The sequence below is a fragment of the Mustela nivalis genome, assembly GCF_964662115.1.
Source record: "Mustela nivalis genome assembly, chromosome: 1".
NCBI classification, from domain to species: domain Eukaryota; kingdom Metazoa; phylum Chordata; class Mammalia; order Carnivora; family Mustelidae; genus Mustela; species Mustela nivalis.
Genome location: NC_139020.1, coordinates 146,234,415 through 146,258,593, shown reverse-complemented (window position 1 = coordinate 146,258,593; position 24,179 = coordinate 146,234,415). Strand labels below are relative to the sequence as shown.

At 49.1% G+C, this 24,179-nt stretch overlaps 1 protein-coding gene across 18 annotated transcripts in view; it reads left to right on the top strand.

Annotated features, from left to right (window-relative positions):
• The window catches only part of TRAK1 (trafficking kinesin protein 1), a 182,165-nt gene that overhangs the window by 51,320 nt on the left and 106,666 nt on the right, over window positions 1-24,179 (top strand). For 14 of the 18 annotated variants that reach the window (XM_082724841.1, XM_082724838.1, XM_082724849.1 and 11 more), the window contains one exon: window positions 13,234-13,530. Coding sequence is in view for 3 of the 18 variants with exons in the window: in XM_082724846.1 (XP_082580972.1) it covers window positions 17,284-17,374 (91 nt within the window). In the remaining 15 variants the exon portion in view is untranslated. Of the gene's footprint in view, window positions 1-5,585; window positions 5,681-13,233; window positions 13,531-17,107; window positions 17,375-24,179 lie in introns of those variants that run through there. The other 4 variants (XM_082724846.1, XM_082724840.1, XM_082724829.1 and 1 more) reach the window with 2 other exon arrangements.

Genomic DNA, 24,179 nt, shown 5'->3' with positions numbered 1-24,179 from the left:
ATGAAGCTTTATTCAGAAGTACAGTTGAAAATAAAAATTTCCTGTCCTCCTCTGATGCTTAGGTGAGACTTAATTTTCTCTTTTAAGCTTTCAGGTTTTGTGGGTCAATTTCAGAAGATGACCTTGGTTCTGTCATTCAGGAATCCTCTCCACGGTTCCTCTCACTTCCTAGTATGACAGATGACTCAGTGGAAACCCATTGTACCTCAGAGTCACCACAGTCGTGATTAGCCTGTCATGTAGTTGTAATTAAATCAGAAGGTGGGTTGGGGTTATAGTCAGTTGGGCGAGTCATCTAATTCTTTCCGCATTCATGGGCCTTTTGCTATATCCCAGGAACTGAGGCCACAGCAACGAACCAAAGAGGCAGAAGTGAGTCTTGATTGTAGTCAGCTTCTGTCCATATGATATGAAGTATAGAATATAAGCCATGTGTGCTTGAACTTTATACATAGCTTGGTTGTAGGAAAATGCTTGTTGAAATAGGGTTCCCATTTTCCCAACAAATTGACTCCCATTAAGGGAGCTGTCACTAAACATTGACTCTGTGTGCTTAGAGTACATTTGACTTTACTTTAGCATATTATATCTCACTGAATCCTTATGACAGCCCTGCACACTTAGGTACTGTTATTATGTCCCATTTTACAGAGGAGAGCACTGAGGCTTGTAGAGGCCAACTAACTTTAACTTGCCCCACCCCCCATGGTGACTTATGGGGACTGTTTCAAAGGGGTTGAGCTTATGGTGGAAGTGCTTTAGGAATGGCATTTTTTGCATTGGTGAAGGAATGTGCTTGTACTCAGGCTGTTCAAAAGTTGTGTGCATCTAGGAAGGTGCAGTGGTGCTAGAGCTCACCCAGCCATTGAGAGGGGAGGCTGGACTGTAATGAGGAAGGACAGCCAGGGCTCTAATAAGGAAAGGGCAGCAGCAGACTATTGCATGTAGTTCTGTGGGCGGGGATGAGGCATGAGGTTGGGATGCCCATGAAGATGACATTTCTTTTATTATATTTGTATGTGTCTCATTTTTATTAAAACAGGCACCCTGTCTTCTGCACCTGCTTTTGTGGTCTGCTGTTTTCCCACTGAATCTATCCTGAGCATCCTGGCTTGACCACCACACGTTTCTCTACACTGATGTTAGAAATGGTGTTATGGGCTACCTGGGTGGCTCAGTGGGTTAGGCCTCTGCCTTCGGCTCAGGTCATGGTCTCCTGGTCCTGGGATCAAGCCCCGCATTGTGCTCTCTGCTCAGCAGAGAGCCTGCTTCCCACCCCCCACCTGCTTCTCTGCCTACTTGTGATCTCTATCTCTCTCTCTCTCTCTCTCTCTCTGTCAAATAAATAAATAAAATTTTCTAAAAAATGAAAAAAAAGAAATGGTGTTACAGTTAGGAGTGTACAGATGTGTTATGTGGATGGGCCTTGCTTTATTGAATTGAAGTCTGTATCATTAGGCGGTTTTCATTTTCTAACTGTTCTCTTTTGTGCAGTGCTGAGAAGAGGAAAGTTCTCTCTGTCCACAGTTATGGTCTTTTTCCTAGGAAATACTTGGAGAAGAGAGATTGCTTTTGATGCCTGCCCCTGGACATGAAGCTAACTCATTATCTAAACCTTTGTTTGCAGTGGAGGCTCTATCTACAGGGGAAGAAAAAGGGTGCCTGTTTGATAGATAATGAGATAGTATCTCATGTTTTCATGACTATTTCTTTGATTTTTTTGGTGATTTTTTTTTTCTCCTGAAAACTATCACTGAATTTCCTTTATTAATGACTGATGCCTAAGCATTTTCATTGGGGGACGTTAACATTTTTCAGTGTAAAATGATCTTCATGATTTCTTTGAATGCATTTATCTTGAAACTGACATTATCTTATACTATGAATTTCTTTTTTGTGAAGGATTGCTCTTTTTATGTCCTAACTGTTCGGAAAAATTACCAGTTTACGTGAGTGGTAAGAGAATACCATGAGGGACGCCTGGGTGGCTCAGTCAGTTAATCCTCTGCCTTGAGCTCAGGTCATGATCTCAGGGTCCTGGGATCGAGCCCTGCCTCGGGCTCCCTGTTCAGTGGGAGTCTGTTTCTTCCTCTCCCTCTGCTGCTTCCCCTGCTTGTGTTCTCTCTCTTTGTCAAACAAATAAATATTAAAAAAAAAAAAAAAAAAAGAATGCCATGAACAAAGCTGACACTCACCTTCTGCATTTATTGGCATTTGCTGGGTACAACACATTTGCTGTGTGCCGGGTAGATAAGCTAAGGTTCAATACGAGCCCTACCTCCAGGCTCTCGGACCGTCGGCGAGGAATCTCCAGCCCGTGTCTCCGTCAGCAGCGTGAGGAAGGAGCCATGACGCAGGCCCCACAGGCCACCGTGGAGTTTTACGTCAGGATGCCTGCGGGTAACGCACTCAGCCCTGACCTGGGACATGGTCACTGTGCAGTAACCAGGAGCCATTCATACTCTTCCTTGTTGTAATCATTAAAAGCCAGGCTCCTCCCGGGGACTGAGTGCCATAAAAGCCAGGACCTCGGGAGGGCTTCTGCACAGAGAACTGCTCCCTTCTCTTCTTGTCTTCCACCCTTCCCACATTCCTTGGGCCTCCTTCCCACTCTGGTTATTGTATTAACTTTATCCTGGAGCGTGACAGTTTGGCAACTGCTGTTCTTGGCCAGGCACGGTTTATTGCTAATTCAGGCTTATATGTTGAGAGGGCAGGTGAGGCCCCATGCCCCTTCAAAGTGCGAACACTTGCATCTGCGCTGCTGCGCTTCCTGGTGAGGACATCTGGCTCTTCTCAGGGGACTGTTTCCTCTTTAAAGCAGCCACAGCCCTCCAGCCTGGAATCATGGAGATTGTTGGTGAGCCATCCTCTGGCGATTCTGGACGAGGTCACCACCCTTGCCACCCTCCCCAGCTTTGGCCAGCCTCCAGAACTCCTCCGGGGCATCCTGGGAATGTGAACAGACCTCTGCTGCAGTTTCGGATTTTCTGATTGGGGTTCGAAGTGGGGCAGGGCACACATGACCGTCTCCGTCCTGCCTGCCACCTGTCGGGCTGGCCTCGCACTCTGAGGCTGACAGGGTAAAGTGTCCAGAGGCCAGGCTTTGTCCTGAGTTGGTTTAGGAGCGTGGAGTGACCCAGTGCTGCTGGGGACACTTGTCTGCAGTGGAGTTACCATTCGTCCTCTGGCCTGGGCATGCCGCCTCTGAGGGACCCAGGTTTTGAATGTCTTCTCCAGCATTGAGGGAGGGTCTCAGATGATACCTGTCTGTGTGGGGCCCTGGCAGCTGGTCTCACTGAACTTACTTCGTGCTGGAAGGCACAGAAGAGGTCCTTTGCGGATGAAAGAGGAGAGGCAGGCTGTAGGCGAGGCTCTGCTGCTCAGCCTCCCAGGCCGGTCCCGTTTCGCAGGAGATGGAGCTATTTCTGGCGTGTTATAAATCTGTTGCCGCCAGCTTGAGAGAGCTGGGCCTGTTACGTAAGGCTCTCAGCGCATGGCCTTTGATTCCCTTGCCGGCCTTCTTCTGGGAGACGGGGCTGGGAGGTGGCGAGGCTGGCCATTTCTGTTCTCTCCGGTGCAGCAGGATTATTTTTGGAAACTGGGAGATCTGGTCACCTGACAGCAGTTTTCATTCATGAGACTCGATGGATGAAATGGGCCTGTTCTTCCTGGCAGGGACTGGGGGACGGGGGGCAGTGCTGTGTGTGGGCTGGTTTGCTTCTGTCCTAAGCAAGGTTTAGAAAAGACAAGGTGGGGTTATAAAGGGCCAGACCCCATAATTTTTCCTCTATTTGCCTAGAGTTATCAGTCTTTTCTTTGATTCTTGATTTTCTTTTAAAGACTATTTTGGGGATTCACTTTCTTTGGAACTAGAGAATGGTACAGCCTTGGAAATGGCTTTTATTTCCTGTGTGTGTATGTGTGTGCGCGCGCACACGCGCACACACGTGAGCATGAGAGCATGGGAAATTGGGATTCAGGGAGGAAGACACGCGTGGCAGGCACTAGAGTGCCACGCCCCCGCCCAACCTCCACGCCTTCAGCTAGCCCAGTGCAAACTGTGAGGACACCTGCCTGCAGGCCCCAGCCCTGTCCCCAGTCCTGGCCTCTCCCTTTCCAGGGCGCCTTTCCAGGCACCTCCTAGGAGTCCACGAGAGGCCCTGAGAGTTCTCCTTGAGACCATATGGCATTGCCTTTCTTGTGCCTTGGGGTGCCCACTGTGGCTCTGACCTGGCTGACCCTGCCTCCTGGTGCCACGGGTAGTCCTGCTCACCCTCTCCCAGGACGCTCCTTCCCTTTGCAGTGTGGCATAGCGATCAGTCGTTGAAGTTTTTGTGTCAACAAGAAATGCTTCCCAGTCCCGCTTCTCCTGTTACCGGGGATGAAATGTGGAGCCAGGCCCTCAGCCTGGCCCTACTGCTGCCTCCCAGAATGAGAAGGGCCCCACCAGGCTCTAGTGTGGGTTTGGTTTAGGGGACAAAGTGTTTTGGGTGTGTGAAAGCCTGCAGTGAGCCATTTTGTCATTCTGCAAAACTGGGGGCTCACACCCCCCTCCCCCGGACTCCCATCCCGCCCGTCCACTGGCGGCCTCGCTCCTTCTGCCATGTGTCACCTTTGCTCAAAGTGGCAGCTCTTCCCCTCCTCATCCTCCAGCTGTTCCAACTGTGCATGGTATTTTCCACTACTTTGCCACTTGTCCAGTTATTTAAGGAGCTGCCAGAGCTGCTGGGAGTGGCAGAGAGGTCAGATGCAGTGGGGAGAGAGCGGATAAGACGGAGAAGTCAGGGAGGATCGGATCTGGCGGGTGCCCCTTGGAGGCCTGCGTACCTACCCAGCGTGGCCCCAGAGGTCAGACTGCGCCTTCGGCTGGCTGGGAGGGACACATATTTCTTATGTGCACTTGAGTGGTTTCAGTGGGATCTTCACTCTGGGTTCCTTTGCCCCTATTATGGCAAGAGGGTTTGTTTGTTTTTAAAGATTTGTTTGTTTTAGAGAGAGAGAGAGAGAGAGAGCACATGAGCATGGGGGTAGAGACAGCAAGGGAGAGAGAATCTAAGCAGACGCCGTGTGAGCGTGGAGCTGGACGTGGGACTCGATCTCACAACCCTGAGATCACGACCAGAGCTGAAAACCAAGAGTCGGATGCTTAACCCACTGTGCCACGCAGGCGTCTCAGGGGGGTTGCTTTGAGAGACAGTGGACAGCTGTAAGAGAAGGGGCAGCGGTGAGAGAGCATGGGGCATAGGATTCTCCACTTGAGTGAACGACACAGTCGCCCAGGATCACTCACGGCTGCAATAAGGCAGCGTCTTTGGGGCCATTCAGATCTAGGTTCAAATCCTGGAGTTACTTATCTCTCTGAGCCTGTTCCTCTCCTGAAAACAGCAGCTACTGGTATTACTTTTAAAGGTTGTGAGCCATAAATGAGGTCATGCATGTAAATTACTAGGTTGAGTGCCAAGCCCGTGGCTCATTTTTATGTTACAGGAATGCTGAGGCCGCCTGGGTTCTGAAGTAGCGCATGTGGGTCTCAGCACCTTCGAAGCACACGGCGGTTTCCTCAGAGAAGCAGCTGCAGCATGGTTGACCCAAGAGTGGGTCGAGCCTGGAGCTCATCACACCTCAGTCAGCCTCCTTTGTGATTGACTCAGCCTCTGGGGAGTGTCCGGGCCCGGAAGTGAGTGCCCTGAGTCCACAGCCTGCATGTTACCTGATTCTCGAGAGAAAAACTGCGTTGTAGATATAAATCTGCCTCCATGGTATGTCCAGGTACTAATGCTTAGGCTCCCCTCCCAGGCGGGGCAGGCCACCTGCTTTCATTGTTTCTCCTTGTCCCAGCCACTTGGTGACCCATTGGTGATACCTGCATTTTATAGATCAGATACATCTTAGAAGCTGACCAAGGACCACAGTCAGTAGGTGGTGGCAGAACTGGGACTAAACCCTCTCCTGTCTGGTCCCCAGTGTTGGGTCTCAGGCATCTTCCTGTGGGGCCAAAAGGGTCTGGGCTGACTCTGGTTTGCCTTCTCACCAGGCTGGGGGCGACATGGCGGGCTCCTGAGGTCTACCGGGCCTTCAGAACCAAAGGCCCTTGTGGGAGGCAAAATTCTAAAGTTGTTCCTCCAAGATTGCTGTCCCCTGGCTTTCATCAGTCCAGCACCAACCTAGGTTCTGGCCCAGAGGGGCTTGCAGTTGGAATTAAGGTTATTGATCACATGACTTTAAGACAGGAAATTGCCCTGATCACATGAGTGTCATCACATGAGCCCTTCAAAACAGAGAAGGGGGATGGAAGAGGAGCTACTCCAATGTGGAGGGAGGGGACTGTCGGTTCAAGGTGTGAGAAGGACTCGACGGGCGGTTGCTCTGAGATGTGCAGGTCACCGGCAAGAACCTGGGAAGTATGACAAGGAACACAGGATGCCTAGGAGCAAAAGCTGGCACCCAGCAGAGAGCCCAGCAAGGAAACCGGGATCTCATTCCTGCAAACACAGGAAACCGATTATGACCAACAACCTGAATCAGCTTGGATTCCAGCTGTTCTCCAGGGCATCAGGAAGGAGCATGGCCCTGCTGACCTGTTGCCCGGGGCCCAGGGGGTCCCATGTCAGATTGCTGACCTAGAAAACAGAGTTGGTAAATAGGTGTCATTTCAACCCAGCAGATGTGTGGCAGCCTGCCACTGCGTCAGTGCAGGACTGATAAAATTCTGATGAAAACTTTTGCTGTTCTTGGACCTAATCAGAATTACTAAACTATGACAGCAGGTCCTGTGCTAGATGTATTGGATTCCTTTGCTCAGAAAATGGAGGCTTTGCAAGCTCAGACACCTGGCTGGCCATGGAGGGAGTCATCCTGCACCAGCCTTCTTCTTGTCACCTATGGGGCCACCAACCTGGAGCCCTGTTCTGTTTTCCCCCTAACAACGTCTGAGTTGGTCCTGGTGGAAGCTCCTTTCTTTGGCTCTTGGGAAATAGCTTATTCCTGTGCAGGGTGGCTGTATCTGCATAGTATCACTTGGCTCTCCTCTCAGAAGTCCCCTGTTTGTGGGTGAGGGAGGAGGATTCATGCAGATAGTACGGGGTTGGGGGAGGGTGGTGCAGGGGAAGGGCTGATGACACAGAAGCCTTCCCATAATTTCTTGTGCTTTTGGGGCTCCTCATGGGGCTTAGCTGCAAGGGACTGTCTGGTTCATGCTTCCTCAAGGTCTTCCTTATCCAGATGAGGCAACTGAGGCTCAGAGAGGCAGTGCCATGTCCTCAGTGTCACACAGCTCTCTGGGTTTTAGTTCCGGTTCCCGAAAATCACATGCCGGTGACAGGGGGGACGAGAGCTTGCACCGTGTACCTTGTCAGCAACAAACTAGAGTAAGATGAGTGGCTTGTCCTATCCCCTGACAACCAGGGGGCTGGATCATGGGTCATAAGTTGAGAAGAAGAGTGAGGCAGGAGAGCCTAAGTCAAGGACCTTGGGCCAGAGGCTGGAGAAGCTTCCTAGCTCGAATGCAAAACCGCCTCCATGTGTACTTTCTCCTACTTCTTTTCCTGGCACCTCTTTGGCTGAAGAATTGACCAGGTTGCAGAATTTCTCACTCCTCTGCTGAGAAAAATCCTTCCTTCCCGCAGGCTCTGCAAGCAGAAGTCAGGCAGGGAAACAGAGGCCCTTTCATGGCTCAGGACTGTCCACTTTCACTTTGCCTAAGCCCTGTTTGTTTCCTCTGCCTGAAAGAGGCCTTTTGCTGGGGGTGCCAGGGTTTGCTGGAGCCAGAGAGCACCCAGGGCTGTGGCTACTCTGTTCCTGAATCCCGTGAAGCCTCAGATGCTCGTGTACGGTGGACAGAGGGGAAGGCAAGAGACCAGGTGCTAGGAATTGTCTTCATGTTGGGTTTCCATCCCTTGTCGCAGTGAAGACCTGGATTGCTGGCTCTGTGACCTCTGGAAATTTAATAAACCTATCTGAGCATTTCTTTTCTCAACTGTGAAATGGGGCTGGTCACAGGACCCCAGCAAGGATGGGGAGGTGGTAGAGGGTGGCATAACTTAAAGCCTCCAAAATACTCTTGACACAGTGCCTGGTGCACTCTCCGAGCTCTTAATAAAGTTGATATTGTTGGGGCGTCCGGGTGGCTCAGTTGGTTAAGTGTCCGACTCTTGATTTCAGCTCAGGTCATGATCTCAGGGTCCTGGGATCGAGCCCCGCATTGGGCTCCCTGCTCAGCAGGGAGCCTGCTTCTCCCTCTCCCTTAGCCCCTTCTCCCTACTTGTGCTCTCTCTCAAATAAATACAATCTTGGAAAGAAGTTGATATGGCTAGGACTTTATAGACATGCACTGCCCTACAGAATACTGGTATTCAAAATTGTGCACGTTTGGGAACATTCACTTCTCTTACACAGTAAATAAATAGTTTTGGGGGGGGGAGCAATTTGGGGATTTGTAAAGTTGGAGGGTTTGCTGTGTGGTTAGCACGGTGCTGGCTATAAAGACTTACATCCGTGTCTATAATCTGTTTAACAGTCTGAGAGATGTGGGTATTACTGCTTCAGAGAGGAGGCGTCTGAGGCTCTGGGACATACAGGAGCGCCTCTTTCCCCCCTGCCCCCCAAATGTTGCTTTGGGGTTGTTGGGGTCACTTTGCTGGGTGGTCTCCTTTGCAGTGGCCGCTTGGTTATGGAGTCTGATTGGGTGCCTGGCTCTCTTTATTTCTGATCCTTGAGCTCTTAGAGTCCCCAGCAGAAAACTGCATTATGAATAAAAGCGCTGATAAACCACTGTTCTGGGAAAACTGATTTTTGAAACAGTACTGTGTCTCTCACAGCACTCCTGGACTGGCTGCCCATCTGCACTTAGGGGCAGGAGAGAAGCGTTGTCACCCCTCCCCCACCGTCCCTGAGGTCTCCCTGGGGTTGGGGGGTGGGGACAGGTCTCATGCTCTGAGTTTCTTCAACCTAGAAACTGGGTGAGGGACTCGCAAGCCAGCTCTTGAGGGTTTTACGGGTTAGGCTTCCTGATTTCCTGAACTATTGTGTGTGGGTGATCTTACACAAAATCACACTTGGTCTGTATCAGTCAGTAATGGGAAGGACGTGGTGAGGTTCGATTGGCGCCCTCTTGCAGAGCCCACAGGGTGTGGTCTATATCCCCTTCCCCCAGCTCTGTAGATGCCCTTCCGAGAGATTCCTCAAGGTCAGTACATGGCGTTGTGACTTGCGATGGGGTTCGTACAACAGTGATCCTCAAACTACCACTCTGTAGCTTCAGGAGATCCTCAGAGTCATTGGGACCAAATCCCTTGTCCTTCACTCATGACTATTTGTTCTGTAAATATTTACCTAGTACCCAGCAGGTGCCGGGACTTTCAGGATGCTCACAGTGTGTGGGAGACAAGAGAATGGGGGTAGGGGTGTTGAGTCAGACACACAGAGAGGCTTTTCCCAAAGTAAACTCCGTTAGGTAAACACCTGGCAACTGGGTACCACGTGGAGAAAGGTTTCACAGTGAATAGGATGGGGGATGCTGGCATGTGAATATGATGGTCAGATTTGCAAATCTGTGATTATTTTGAGAATGTTAGATGTACCTGGCACAGAGGCATGTGTCTTAGGTGGATCAGCTCCTCTTCCAGAATTTCAGTTGTTTGGGTCGGCTGCAATTTGTAACCTTTTTTAAAAAAAATTATTTATTTTTTAAAAAGATTTTATTTATTTATTTGAGAGAGAGAGACACAGTGAGAAAAGGAGCACAGGCAGGGGGAGCTGGAGAGGAAGCAGCAGGCTTCCTGTGCAGCAGGGAGCCCGATGTGGGACTCGATCCCAGGACCCCTGGATCATGATGTGAGCTGAAGGCTCAGATGCCTAACTGAATGAGCCACCCAGGCGTCCCTGTAACTGTTTGTCTTTCTTTCTTTCTTTCTTTCTTTCTTTCTTTCTTTCTTTCTTTCTTTCTTTCTTTCTTTCAAGATTTTATTTATTTATTTGAGAGAGAGAGAGAGTGAGAGAGAGCATGAGAGAGGAGAAGGTCAGAGGGAGAAGCAGACTCCCCAAGGAGCCAGGAGCCCGATGCAGGACTCGATCCCAGGACTCCGGGATCATGACCTGAGCTGAAGGCAGTTGTCCAACCAACTGAGCCACCCAGGCGTCCCTGTAACTGTTTTTCTGTTTGTAGAAGTTCAGGTTGTTTTCCATTTGACTTTAATGGGCGAGAGATTGGTCTTTTCATTTCAAGAAGGGCTTCTCAGTACAGTGAAATATTATTCAACCATTAGAAAGAATGAAGGAAATTCCAGCAGATGCTCCAACGCAGATAAATCTTGAGGATATTATGCTATGTGACGTAAGTCATTTGCAAAAAGATATGCTATGGTTCTACTCACATGAGGCACTTAGAGTAGGGAATTCATAGGATAGAAAGTAGGTGGTGGTGCCGGGTTGTGGCGGGAGAGGAGGCTGGGGCTGTTTAATGGGTACACCTTCATTTCTGCAAGCTGAAAAGCATTCTGGAGATTGGTTCCACCATAATGGGAAGGTACTCAGCACTACTGAGCTTTACGCTTAAAGCAGTGAAGAAGGTACATTTTATGTTATGTGGGTATATATATATATTTTAACCACAGCAAACCAAAAATATTATGACCAAAGAAAGTCATGTGGTGAGCATTAAATTCACAAATTATGGGATATGATGTACCTCAGGTGCGGTGTGCATGTGAATGCCCGTGCCTTTGTACTTGATTCTTTTTCACCCGGGTTGGAGATGAGAAAATAAATTGGAGTAGTTCTGTTCTACTTAAAAAAGAGAGGCCTCTCAAGCTTCTGAGGGCTTTGCCAGTTGCAGCCCATAATAAGTGTACTTTGTGCTTCAAAATGGCTCCTTGTGTTTCCGTTTGAGGCTTGAGTGAGCATTTACTGATGTGTCCAAACTATGTTTTTTAGAAAGTGCTTATACTAACTTGAGCTATTTGTTTTTTAAGATTTTATTTATTTATTAGAGAGAGAGAGAGAGAGAGAGAGAGAGAGAGCGCATGAGCAGGGGGAGGGGCAGAGGGAGAGGCTGGCTTCCCACTGAGCAGGGAGCCCAACATGGGGTTCAGTCCCAGGACGCTGGGATCATGACCTGAGCCAAGGGCAGACGCTTAACCGACTGAGTCACCCAGGCGCCCTGGAACTATTTGTTTTATAACAGTATGTTCCTGGGGTGAGGGTATGACTACTGTAAATTGAAGCAAAGGTGCCAGGAGGCAGGACAGTTTAGGGCTCGTAATCACCAGGATTTCGGCCAAACCCCTCACTTTATGGACCGTGAAAGCAAAAGTTATATAATCCACGGTTGAAGTTGTCTTTAAGAAATCTGTATATTCGAGACTCCCTATTTAAAAAACGAAAAAGAAGGATACATTGAGGGATACATTGAGAGTTCAGTCTGTTAGTGGATTTAAAACTTTTGGAAGGCCATGTTCATCCTCTCCCTTCCCTCTGGGCAGGGTGTCTTTCCATGGTGGTGAAATCATCTGGGCCCTGAAACTTCTTTTCAGGGTAGCATGGTTGCCTTGTCTCTTCTGGTGGAGCTGTAATTAACACCCCCCCCCCCCCCCCCGCATTGTTGTTAGCATTTCACGGTGGTAAACATCCTGGGCTCACATCCAGCCAGGCTGCCCTCCTGAATTTATTACCACCCCTCCCACCCCAAGTAATGCCTAACACTGTTTCTTAAAAGTGTTGCCAAATTGAACCTTTTTATAATTTTTAAATCTTTGTCAGTCTGATAGAGATTTTGTTTGTTTTTGTTTGTTTGGACCGCTATTAAGGTTCCTTAATATTGTTTAGTGTGTGTGTTTGTGTATTTCTTTTTTGGGGACTAGAGAATCTATAAATCATTTGACCTTTTTTTTTTTTTCCCTTTTCAGCTGTTTGCTTCAAGCTTGTGAATCGTGTGCATTATTTAGACCTTAATTCTAAGTGTCCCTGGCTTAATTTCTCTGCCATTCTTAACTATAAGCAGGCCTTCCTCCCCTTTGAGTTCTTTCCATTGATCTGCTCACTAGTGGGAGCCTGTAAGGTGTGGTGGCTTTCCCTGGCTGGAGCTTCCTCAGGAGTATCAGGGATCAAATCTTTAAGCTTTTATTTGTCTGACAATGTCTTTCTGTTGTCTTTGCATAGAACAGTAGCTTAATGGGCTCACAGGTCTCTTCTGGAGGTCTCCTGGTCCACCTCCGTAGGCCGCTGCAGCCTGCAATATTTTTGGGGTCCTGCTTGGGAATTCCAGGCTTTTTCTTACCAGGCGGCTTCTCCATTTGTATTTGAATCACTAACTAGATGTCACAATCCAGTTTTATCTCTGGTTACCTTTCACTTTTCACCAGGGATCTACAGGCTCCCCCACTCATTCCCACTTGATAGTTGTGTGTTCACTTTAATGAGGGCTGAATTCATTTATATCTAAGAGGAACTCTTGGTGTATTATGGTAAATAACATCTTGTGGAGGGAAAAGGTCACAGATCTAGGGCTGTAGTTTTCTGTCACAACCTACTGGGCTGTGTTGGTATTGGGTAAAATGTCCGTTAGTTTCCCCCTCTTTTTGTTTCCTTTCTTATTTAAAAAAAAGGGGGGGGACGCGTGGGTGGCTCAGTGCATTAAGCCTCTGCCTTCAGCTCAGGTCATGATCCCAGGGTCCAAACGGGGAGCCTGCTTCCCCCTCTCTCTCTGCCTGTCTCTCTGCCTACTTGTGATCTCTCTCTCTCTCTCTCTCTCTCTGTCAAATAAATAAATAAAATCTTTAAAGAAAAAAAGAACTATACTGGTTATTTACTGTTAACTATACTGGTTGTTATACTTAATGAAAAAAAAAAAAGAACTATATACTGGAGCAGTAATTCTAAAACTTTATTGGTCCCAGGATCCCTTAAAAAATTATTGATGATCTCAAAGAGCTTTTGTTAATAGGCATTATACTGATTATTTGAATTAGTATTAGAAATCAAAATGGAAATTTAAGCCACAGCTATAGGGAAGGACACATTCCATTAATAAGCCTTCGGGGCAAGGTGTCACCCTACATTAGGTGGTCTCTGGAAAGCTCCACTGTGCCGTTTCTTTGATCAGAATTGAAGAATTTGATGGGAAATGCCTTGGTTTGCAGAATTTGTGATCTGAACCCACATCATCTCAGGGCCCTTATTTTACTGTCGTTTTTCAGAAGCTCCGCTAACTGCTCCTCTGTCTGGATTGTCCCCTAGGTTTCCTGTAAGGAGCCCCTGCTGGTACACCACACCTACCCGGGGCTGTCCACCTGACTGCCCCAGACTCCGGCAGCGGGGCCCCCGATGGCAGTGGGCACCTTCCCGTGAAACCTGCCAAGCTGGACGCCACAGCTCCGCACGACGACACTTTGGCCAACTCTGTGCCCCCTCTGGAGGCGTGCAGCCATGCAGTCCTAGCCTGCAGCCCGGGCATCCCTGAGGAGCACTATGTAAGTGAGGCTGTGGAAGATGCTCCCAGCTGCAGAGGGTACCGGGATGCCTGCACCATCACCGGTAAGGGGGCCTTTCCTGCCTGGGGTGGGGTGGGGGGCATGGGGTGTGTGGCCACAGGAGTCATCGGGGGCAGGTGTGAAGGGCCGGGGAGGACGAATGGAGTGCGGAGGGTCTGAGCTTTGGGATGGCAAGAGCGAACCATCCAGACCCAACATGAGATGAAGAATTGCCCTGGAGGTTAAGGATGGGAAATTTTCTCTCATAATTTAATTTATTTATTTGACGGAGAGAGACACAGTGAGAGAGTGAACACAAGCAGGGGGAGTGGGAGACGGAGCATCAGGCCTCCCGCTGAGCAGGGAGCCCGATGTGGGGCTTGATCCCAAGATCCTGGGATCATGACCTGAGCTGAAGGCAGATGCTTAACAACTGAGCCACCCAGGTGCCCCAAGGATGGGAATTTTGGACCCTGAGCAGCTTGCATGGCCTGTAGTGATGCTGGGTGTAGTTTGGCTCCTGCTCCTCTCGCGGAGGCTCCGTTTCTGATTCTCACATAAAGGCAGGTGGAATGGAAATCACACATGACTGCCTTGTGGGGATGCAAACATGGGGAGCTGCTCGTGGTGCCCGGCGTCTGCTGCCAAGGCTGGCTTAGATAGCGCTTCTTACTCGTGCCTGCAGCCGTCATGACTTCCCCGTGGCCCAGGAGCAGAGTTCATCCCACTGGAGCTCCTGCTTGTTGTCCCCCCCACCCCCAGGGATCATGGGGATGAGTGCTTGGCGGGGCTCCGAGCAGATGTACTGTGGGCTGGTGAACTCAGACAGCAGCAATGAGTGTTGTTAGAGTCACATCTAGATGCCTTCATATCAAAGTTCACCCCAGTTCTCGTTTTGTCTGCAGTGTTTACTTTTCTCCTCCTGTTTGAAATAACACTCAGTGACAGCTGAAAATGTGCAGATTTGCTTCCAGTAGCTTTCGACTGATCTGTCTCACAGTTCAGCATGGGGGACCTCCTATATGTCAGGAGTGTCCCAAGTATAGTGGGCCAGGGGGATGGCCCAGGATCCCAGCCTGGGGGCCTCGCCCTTGTGCTGAGTTCCAGCCTCACGAGTGGCCCTCCATCTGCTCGTGCCCTGAATCCCACCCCTGCCGGCCTGCCCATTTCTGGAAGGAGACATTTCCTGCAGCTTCTCTCCTTCCACGTCATCCATTTCCCTCTGCTCGGGGAGCTCTCCTCTTAGCACAGAAACATGCTATGATCTCTCCCTTTGTGAAGAGAATTGCTTGTGGTCCTCACGGCCGGTGCTGGTACCCATGTCTCTGCTCCTGTCTGTGCTCACTGCAGTTTCTCTTCTGTGCTCACCTGCACCCAGGGCGAGCAGGGCATGAACCTACCATTCCCCTAGCACTGAAGGCCTTGTCAGTCTAGGGGTCTGTATATAGGCTTCATCTTTTTGCCTTTTCAGGAGGGCTTGACACTGCTGAGCACTCCCTTCTGGAAATCTGGTCCTCCCTTGGCTCCCTGATTCTCCTGTTCTCCTACCTTGCTGAATGTTGTTCCTCCCAATCGAGGGGATGTTGGAGGGCCTGGAGCTTAGTCCTGCTAGCCCCTCCCTCTCTCATTAGCACTTGTGCCACAGGTGATCTCCCCCAGGCTCCAGGATTTAGAATCTGCCCCACACTGACCCCTGTCTAGCCCCTGTCCTCAGACTAATCCTCTTCCCTGGAGGCCAGACATGTTGGTTTAAAGCCATGTACAACATCTTCCTCTTGGGTGTCTGTGGGCATCTTAAACTTGAATAGCTAAAAGTGAACCCTTTCCCACTTAGGCCTGCTTTTCCTGTGGTCTACCCTGTCTTTATAAATGGTACTTTTGTCTTTGTAGTTGCCAAGACCAATCGCCTTGGAGGCATTCATGATCTCTGTATTTCTTTCACACCCCAGTTTGCTGGGAAGTCTGTTGGCTTGGTCTTCAGTGTGTCCAGAATTTGATGGTTTCTCACCAGCTCCACGGCATCTACCCTGTCCTAGGCCACCTTCCTCTTACATCTGGATTATTGCGGTAGCCTCCAAATTGGGCCACTCGCTTTCCTGCTTGCTTCTGTGAGGTCCATTCTCCATCTATCCACCAATGATGCTTTTTAAACACACAGTCAGATGATTTCTTTAACTCATCTGCTCCAGACCTCCAGTGGGCTCCTGTCGGATCATGGCCAGTGGAGATCTAAGTGACAGGGCTTTCTCACCTCTCTGACTGTCTTCTCTGTGCTCACTCCACCCCAGACACACTGGCCTCCTTGCTAATCCTTGGACTCACCAGGAATGTGCTGCCTCAGGACCTTTGTTCTTGCTGCTGCCCAGCACCTGGATCACCTTACCCCTGATATCCTCATGATTCCCTTTTCACTTTCTCCAAAGGGGATTTCATTAGAGGCCATTTTGTGACTGCCCTGAACAAAGAATGGTCCACTGCTACCTTTCCCCTTCTCTTTTTCCTGCCTTACCTTCCTCCCTAGGCTTAGTCATGAGTTATTACTGCATGTTTGTCTTTTAGGGCAAGGACTTTGTGCAGCCCTGAATCCCAGTGATTAAAATCATACCTCATGCAGCCAGTGCTTGGCAAGTGGTGTCTCTTCTCCCCTTTTTACAGGTAGAGAGACTAAATCATGAGAGGTTCAGCATCCTGCCCAAGATCCTTGAGCTTGAGGAGTGAGATTGGAGTGCATGTCATGACCCCAGGACAGGAGTTCTGGGCTCCCCAGGAATACAGTCCAGTGGGGTGGTCAGATGAATGAGTGAAAATGGATGGTGCACCACAGTTAGCACAGCGATAAGCATGGGCATATGGGAGCACGCTGAGAGAAGTGCTTGGCCAAGCCTGGAAGGGAAAAGTTTGTGGGAGGACCCAGAAGGCTTCCTGGAGGAGGCAGTGTCCCAACTGTGTCCTCACTTGTACAAGCATGTGAACTTAACCCCTGGGCTTCCAGTGGAATCTGTGCCAGCGAAATCCAGGAAACATCCAGCCTGTTGAAGTAGTTTCACTTTCTCTGAACGTGACAACCAAGGACAAAGAAATGGTCTAATGCAGTGCTGGAACTTCAAACCCCATGGGGCGTGGTGCCTGAAGGCTCTTTGCTGGGATGTTGGTGGCAAGCCGGTGGGGGACAGCTGAGCCGCAGAGCTCAGCGCTGTCACACTTGGCAGCGGCTGAGTGAACAGGTCTATGAGCACAGACCCTGTTTCATGGTCAAGGTGCTGGACAGCCGGATGGTGCAGGTTCAAATCTTACTAGAGGGTCATCGAAATAGTGAAAACTATTCTCGGAGAGACCTGGAGTGTCCCCAAGAATGCCTCTCCGCCTCCAGGGGCTTTGCCAAGTACAGTCCCGGGAGCCCACTTGGCAGCAGGCCTCCGGTAAATACCCTCCGCCCCCGGTTCCTAGCGAGCAGTGAGGTGAACAGCAGACCTTTTGTTCCTTTTTCATTTTTAGGCAAAGCCCAGTGTCTAGCACAAAGCCCTGCTCCCCTGCCCCCCCGCCCCAACTTAAGGATATCACATTTTGGGTGCGTCATTTTCTCTTTGGGGCGGTTTAACAAGATGAGCCGATAGGGTGCCCAGGCTGCCTGGAGTTACATAACCCATTGTGCCTCCAGAGCAGCCACAATCTTGGGATTTGCCCCAACAAGCAAACTGAGAAAGCTGCTGAGGGAGGCACAGCGGGGTGGCTGTGCTGAGGTCTTGCCCGCGCTGGGGTTCTCACGGAGAATCATTCCCCTTTCTCTCTGAATTGCTTTTGGAGTGGATTTCTGTACATGGCCTTGGTACTTCGGTTCGGGCAGCCCGTCGGGGCCCAGCCTCTGCCAGGACTCTGCCAAGGCGAGCTCATTCGGACAAACGCATGTGGTAAGAGTGTCTGCTGTTTGTTTTCTTTGTGAGGTGGCCAGAAAGAAGAGACCACAGGAGAAATAGTGTCTCTCCTGCCCTGTTTTGCTTGGCATATGGTGGGGAAATTGCAATATTGAGTCATTGAAGGGCAGAGCCGAGGGTCCACAGAAGCTGGACCCACCTTGTCCCCTCATCCCAGAGGCTTGGGTGAGGCAGTGACATGGGGTTGTGAGGACAGCTCTGAGTTGGGACCAGGCCTCCTAGACTCCAAGCACTTTCCCCCTTGTGGTTCTTTGCAGCAGCTAAACAGGGAGGGTCTTCAAGCTCCCCCTCCCCCCAGCTCTTACCTCTCCAACTCTTCGATTTTTCCGAATCCTGTGTCTTCATCCTGGTTTCTCAGAACCTAACCTGGCATCTGGGTCAGCAAGGACTTTTTTGAAAGGCGAAGGAAGAACAGAGTTAGTGTCTCCCTTCCTCCCCCTCTCTTCTCTGCCTTTACTTTTTTTTTTTTTTCCCTTTCTTTCCTAAACATGCTTGGCCCCGTCCATACCTCTGATCCACACCCCAGTGATGGAGAGCTTGCGAATCATCTGTGCTCTGTCTTGTCTCCCCCGCTGAGGGAGCAGATCAGAGTATGATGATGGATGAACGTCTGGTGTCTGTCCTGTCTTCCTGCTCTTAGCAAGAGTTGATTGGGCCCAAACCCAGTAAACTGAGAGGTGAGACCCTCTTGGCCTGTTTGAATTGGTTCAGTTTTCAGGACATTTAAGAGTTCAATGAGAGATGATGGGGTCCTGTGAGTGTGTGAGTGTGGGGGTGGGAGGGCTATGTAAAGCCCTTCAGGCATGTGCTGCGATTCTCTTCAACCAATAGCTCCGCAAGGCCAGCATTTTGTTGGGGTCCAGGCTGAGAACTGGCTCCAGCTCTGAGCCCCGGAGGCAGGCAGAGGTTGAGCTGACAAACGGTGGCCCCCAGAAAATTGCTCCCACTCTGCAAATCTACTGTTTAGGATTTGTTCCTTTTCTGTCGCTGGCCTAAGCCATCAAACTTGATGATGCTCTGAAAACATGCTCAGAGAAGATATTGTGGACGTCTTTTATGAGTTCAGTTTAACGTCTTGTCTGTTGGTTCCTGTCTAGCGTAAAAGTCCTCGTGTTTCCTGTTGAGAAGTTTAGCCTGAATGGTACTTGGCTGAGTGAAACAGAAAAGAATGGACAGTGAAATATCCCTTCTTTCACAGGGTGAGTTGTGAATTAGCATCCAGGGAATAACACGTTTTCTAAACTCATAACTTGGACGTGTTCTTTTTTTCTTCATAGTGGAATCTGCTCTGTTGAGCAGTTGGTTTTTGTGCGTGGAATGCAGGAGGAAGGCCTCATATGCTGATTTCCGGAGCTAATGTGTAAGCTTCAGCAAAACATGCAAACGTTCACATCTGTCCTTTAAACACGCTGTAAGTTATTTTGGAGGCCCGCAGCGGATCCTCCTTCCCCCTCAGTCCCTCATCGCGAGGGGAGTGGGGAGAATATCTGTCCCACAGGGTCTTCGACAGACCTTGTAAAGTCTAGGCAAAATGTATTAGTAAGATTTTTAGCATGTGATCTGGAATCTGTAATTCCAGGTGCTTGCTATCTATGTATTTTTTTTATCCTCCGATTTGGTTTGCATTTTGAATTTGAAACAAGTTTTGAACATATCCAATGTATTCCTGTTAGTCTCTGACCATTTTTTTTTTCAAAGATTTTATTTATTTATTTGACAGAGAGAGATCACATTAGGCAGAGAGGCAGGCAGAGAGAGAGAGGAGGAAGCAGGCTCCCCGCTGAGCAGAGAGCCTGACGCAGGACTCGATCCCAGGACCCTGAGATCATGACCTGAGCCAAAGGCAGCGGCTTAACCCACTGAGCCACCCAGGCGCCCTGAGTCTCTGACCATTTTAAACCATTTTAGGAAGCTGGCAAATAGTAAATGACATTAAACAAAGAGTGATCTTGTTATTTTTTTAAAAGATTTTCTTTCTTTATTTGAGAGAAAGTGAGAGAGCACAAGCAGTGGGGGAACAGGCATAGGCAGAAGGAGAAGCAGGCTTCCCGCTGAGCAGGGAGCCTGATGCAGGGCTTGATCCCAGGACTCTGGGATCATGACCTGAGCCTAAGGCAGCTGCTTAACCGACCAAGCCCCTGGGGAGCCCTGAGAGTGATCTTATTTTAAAGTGTTAACCAGGTGTGCTTTGCAGGCGCTTCAGGACATTGATCCCAGCCTCAAATAGCATTCCTCATGGCGTTCCTTTAGCTGTTCCGTTTTCATAATGGATTTATATTAATTTGATTTGCAGGTATCAGAGTGAAGTGAGGGTCGCTTCCTACATGCTTTTGTCAAGGGGCCCTCTTTGTGATGTGACCAGACCAGGGCTCAGGGGCATTTGCTGGCTGCGGGGCCAGGTGTGGGCCTCTGGCCTCAGCACCCTGTTTGCCCCCTTGGCAGGGCATGCTGTAGGACCTTTCCAGGGACTTAGTGAGAGAGGGTGTGAGGCTGGCAGGTTGAGCTTGGTATAGTTGTTCCACTGGGTTCAGATGTCTGTGCGATTCAGCGGTGACTCTGGGACTTGGGGCTTGGGGAGACCTGCCTGTGTTCTCTGCCCCCCCAGTCTGGTGTGAACATTGACAGATTTGAGCCCTTCAAGCTGAAACCGTCATGAACTGGAACTTTATAGCCATAATTACACCTGGAATGAATCAGATTTCATAAATCATGTATTAGTCAGGGCTCTCCAGAGGAACAGAACCAACAGGATATACATCTGTAAAGAGGTTTATTATGAAGAATTGACTCACAGGATTATGGAGGCTGACAAGCCCAAGGTCTGCAGTCAGCAAACTGGAGACCCAAGAGAGCCAGTGGCATAGCTCCAGGCCAGAGACCGGCAGCTTGCAAGCTAGGAAGAGCCAGTGTTTCAGTTTGAGTCCAAAGGCAGGAAGAAGTTGATGTCAGCTCCAAAGCAGTCAGACGGGAAACATCTTACTGGAGTGGGGTTTCTTTGTTCTAGTCAGGCCTTCACCAGATGGGATGAGTCCCACCCAGATTAAGGAGGGCAGTCTGCTTTACTGGGTCTACTGATTGAAATATTAATCTCTTCCAAAAATACCCTCACAGAAACATTCAAAATGTTTGCCCGACTCTCCGGGCTTCCCATGGCTCAGAAGGGTTGACAGCCATCACAAATGCTAACACAGGCTGACACTTAAGAGTGGTTGCTCTGTGGCTGGCAGGCTTCTGGGCACTGCTGTGGAAACTCATTTCGTCCTTGGCACAGCCCTGCTGGGCTTGGGGTGGCGGGCAGTGTTATCACTTGCACCCTTAAGGAGGTGTACAGTGGAGTGACTTGTCCTCTTATGTGAAATAGGGGTCCTTGGTTTAGACTACATGGTGTCATTTGCTGACCCTATTTCAGATTTCCTCCATGTGAAAACAATTTTTTTTGAGGGAGAGAGAGAGTTCTTGAGCAAGTAAGCAGGGGGAGGGGCAGAGGAAGAGGGAAAGAGAGAATTTTTTTTTTTTAGATTTTCTTTATTTGAGAGAGAGAGAATACGCACAAAGGGTGAGTGAGAGGGAAAAGCACACTCCTGCTGAGCACACTGGGACCCTGAGATTATGACCTGAGCCAAGGGAGAGGCTTAACCGACTGAGCCACCCAGGAACCCCCTAAAGACCATTTTAAAAGAACCAGCGTAATGCTTCCTTGTAATATGGGCAAGAAGCCAAAGCGAACTGCTATAACCTGGATTTCGGTTGTGACTACAGGCCCGTGGCCTTGCCAGGGTGCGTGATGATCAGTCAGCTCCTGCCCCTGCAGGTGGGATCACTGGGGAAGGTGGCAGCTGCAGAGGCAGTTGACCATGAACTGAGTACTTAATGTCCAAGTAGGAGCCGCTGTTTGGGGTAGACTCCTGTCAGGGGAGCCTTTACAATATTTCTAGGGTTTACATCATAACAATATGCCAGGGAACGGTGTTGCATGTATATCTTTTGGGTCACTTATCCTATGTGTCTGTAAGATAACAGGGAATGTGCATTTAGGATTTGATCTACATCACAGCCCTGCCCTCCAGAGAGCCTGCACCCATTAAGTGCCCAGTACGAGTGGAAGGGAGTGGCCATTTCCTGCCAACTTGGGGCATCGTCAGCCCTTTTCATCTTCGTTAATGAGTTAGTCAGGAAAAAGGGGACTTCATTTTACTCTGTATCTTTTTCATTATGAATAGTCTGTACCTCTTTTCTGTTCCATTTTATTTTCTGCAGACAGCCTGGTTTTTTGTCTTTGCTCATTTTTCTAATGGGTTTTTGCCCTTTAAGAGGTATAATTGAGTTTCTGTTGTGTGTACAGAGGATAGGGCAGTGTGTCAGGTTGAGATTCTTTTACGTTTCAGAAGAGGAAAAATGTCTTAAAAATAGTCACATGAATTACTATTTAACTACTATTACTATAGATTTGATATTCATAGGAGAACCAGAGGGTAATAAAAGATTATATAAAGGGGATTTCCAAGAAGGTTTCTATGGGAAAGCAGTGTTTGAGCAGAAGTCTGAAGAGTATGTAGGAGTTTGCATGGTGGGGATGGGAGAAGAGCATTCTAAGCAGCGAAGACAGCATGAGCAAAGGCCCTGTGGCAGGAAGATTATTGACAGTCATAGCTAAGATTGAAAGAGCGCTTACTGTGTACTTGATGTTGTCCTAATTGCGTTTTATATCTACCTGCATTTAATTCTCATGTATCACTTATGCAGCATACTTCCCCAAACCTTGGCCGTTGAGAACAGCAAACATTTATAGTCTCACATATTTCTGTGGGTTGAGAAGTTAGGAGTAGCTTAGCTGGGTGGTTTTAATTCAGGGTCCCTTGCAATGTTCATGAAGGCTGCTGGGGATATCGATGTTCCCAGATAATTGAGCAACTATATGATGAAGACACTTGTGAGACTTTCTGGAGTGGGGACTTCAGTTTTGACGGATGTTGCCAGAGCAGTTTTATTTTTATGCAGATAAAGTGGGGGTGTCTGGGCCCACACCCCCCCTGCATGCACCCTGGGTATTGGCAAACACCTCGCGCTTTGCCAACTGAGGCGTGAAAACAAGAGCGCATATGGTCTCGATTTACATTCCCCTCAGTACTTAGAAGGAGTTTTTATTTTTATTTTCCATATCTGAGAGAAATGCTTTTTACCAGTTTCTGTTTTTAGCCCATGGAGTAGTTAATTCCATCATGCATATAAGAGAATAGTAATTTACTCTTTCCTTCCTTTGCCAACGGTGAAGAAGGTCTCCTTGTACCTGCCTCACGTGAGGATTCACCGAGTTACCTCACGCATGGTGCCAAGCATGCTGTGGGCACATAGTAGGTGTTCAGTGAGTCCCTTCCTGTTGCATGCCGACTGTTTATCATCTGTCCTTTGTCTGTTATCGCTGTCTGTTGGTCTGTGTGTGTTTGGCCCAGAGGAAAGGCCTGGGCTGCCTGAGGCCGGGTTGCTGGGTGGAGGGTCAAGGGGAAGGACAGCAGGTTGCAGAGCTGTTACACCTGTTGCCCTTCCGTTCTCCCTTGGTTTGTGGTCCCCTTCCCCCTCTTCTGCCTGTCTTACTGTCTCTGAGAGGATCCCAGGCTTTTTTTTTTTTTTTTTTAAGATTTTATTTTTTTATTTAATAGAGAGCGAGAGATCACAAGTAGGCAGAGGGGCAGGCAGAGAGAGAGAGAGAGAGGCAGAGAGAGAGAGGGCAGGCAGAGAGAGGCAGCGGGCATCCTGCTGAGCAGGGAGCCCTATGCGGGGGGGTGGGGGGGCTTGATCCCAGGACCCTGGGATCATGAGTTGAGCCAAAGGCAGAGGCTTGACCCACTGAGCCACCCAGGCACCCCCCACTTCGCCCTTTTTCTGGGCCCCAGACGTACTCTGCCCTTTCTGACGTCAGCGTGCTCCCACCCATCTCCCAGAAATGTGCTTATCTTTTACCCACTTGTGGCTCTTCTCTCACCTCTTCCTTCCTTTGCCCGGGCTGGGTTTGTTCCTCCTTTTTTGTTAATTTACTGCTCTCCTTGTTCTGGGTCAGGCTCTGCGCGGAGTGGCAAGCTGGGCGGGATTTGGCTCCCATCACTGGAAAGCCTTGCGAGGGGACCTCGGGGTGGGTCTCGGAGGCTTCTGGAATGCTTGGGTGGCAGAATTTGTTTCTCTGCCTGTCTAATGGGGATGATGGATTTATTGAGGGGGTGAAGCAAGTGACCTATTTCTGTGAAATACTTAGAAAAGTGACACTCAACAGGGAGCCCAGTGGCACCTTCTACAGAGATGGAAATGTCCTCCATTAAAATGTCTTCATAGACTTTCAGCATATGATCTCTGATTTTGCTTTTTTAAAAGCTCTGGTTGATTATAGAAGTGATTGGGATCAAATATACTTCCCTAATTACATTATTGAATATTTGTCTCAAAAATTTCTTGATGAACTTGGGGTACCTCGGTGGCTCACTCGGTTAAGCACCTGCCTTCAGCTCTGGTCATGATGCCAGGGTCCTGGAATGGAGCAGGTTCAGTAGTGAGCCTACTCCCCCCCCCCCCCCCCCCACAGCCCTTCCCCCTACTCATGTTGTGTCTTTCTCTCTGTCAAATAGATAAATAAAAAATCTTAAAAAAAAATTTTCTTGATGAACTCTTGGGATTCTTGCTAAAACTTTTCTGCTTAGTTGTGGTTCTTTTTATTAGATAATGAGGGTTTTTGTTTTTGTTTGTTTGTTTTTGGGTTTGTGCCAGGGAAGGTCTCTTTTTGCCTTGGTTTCTA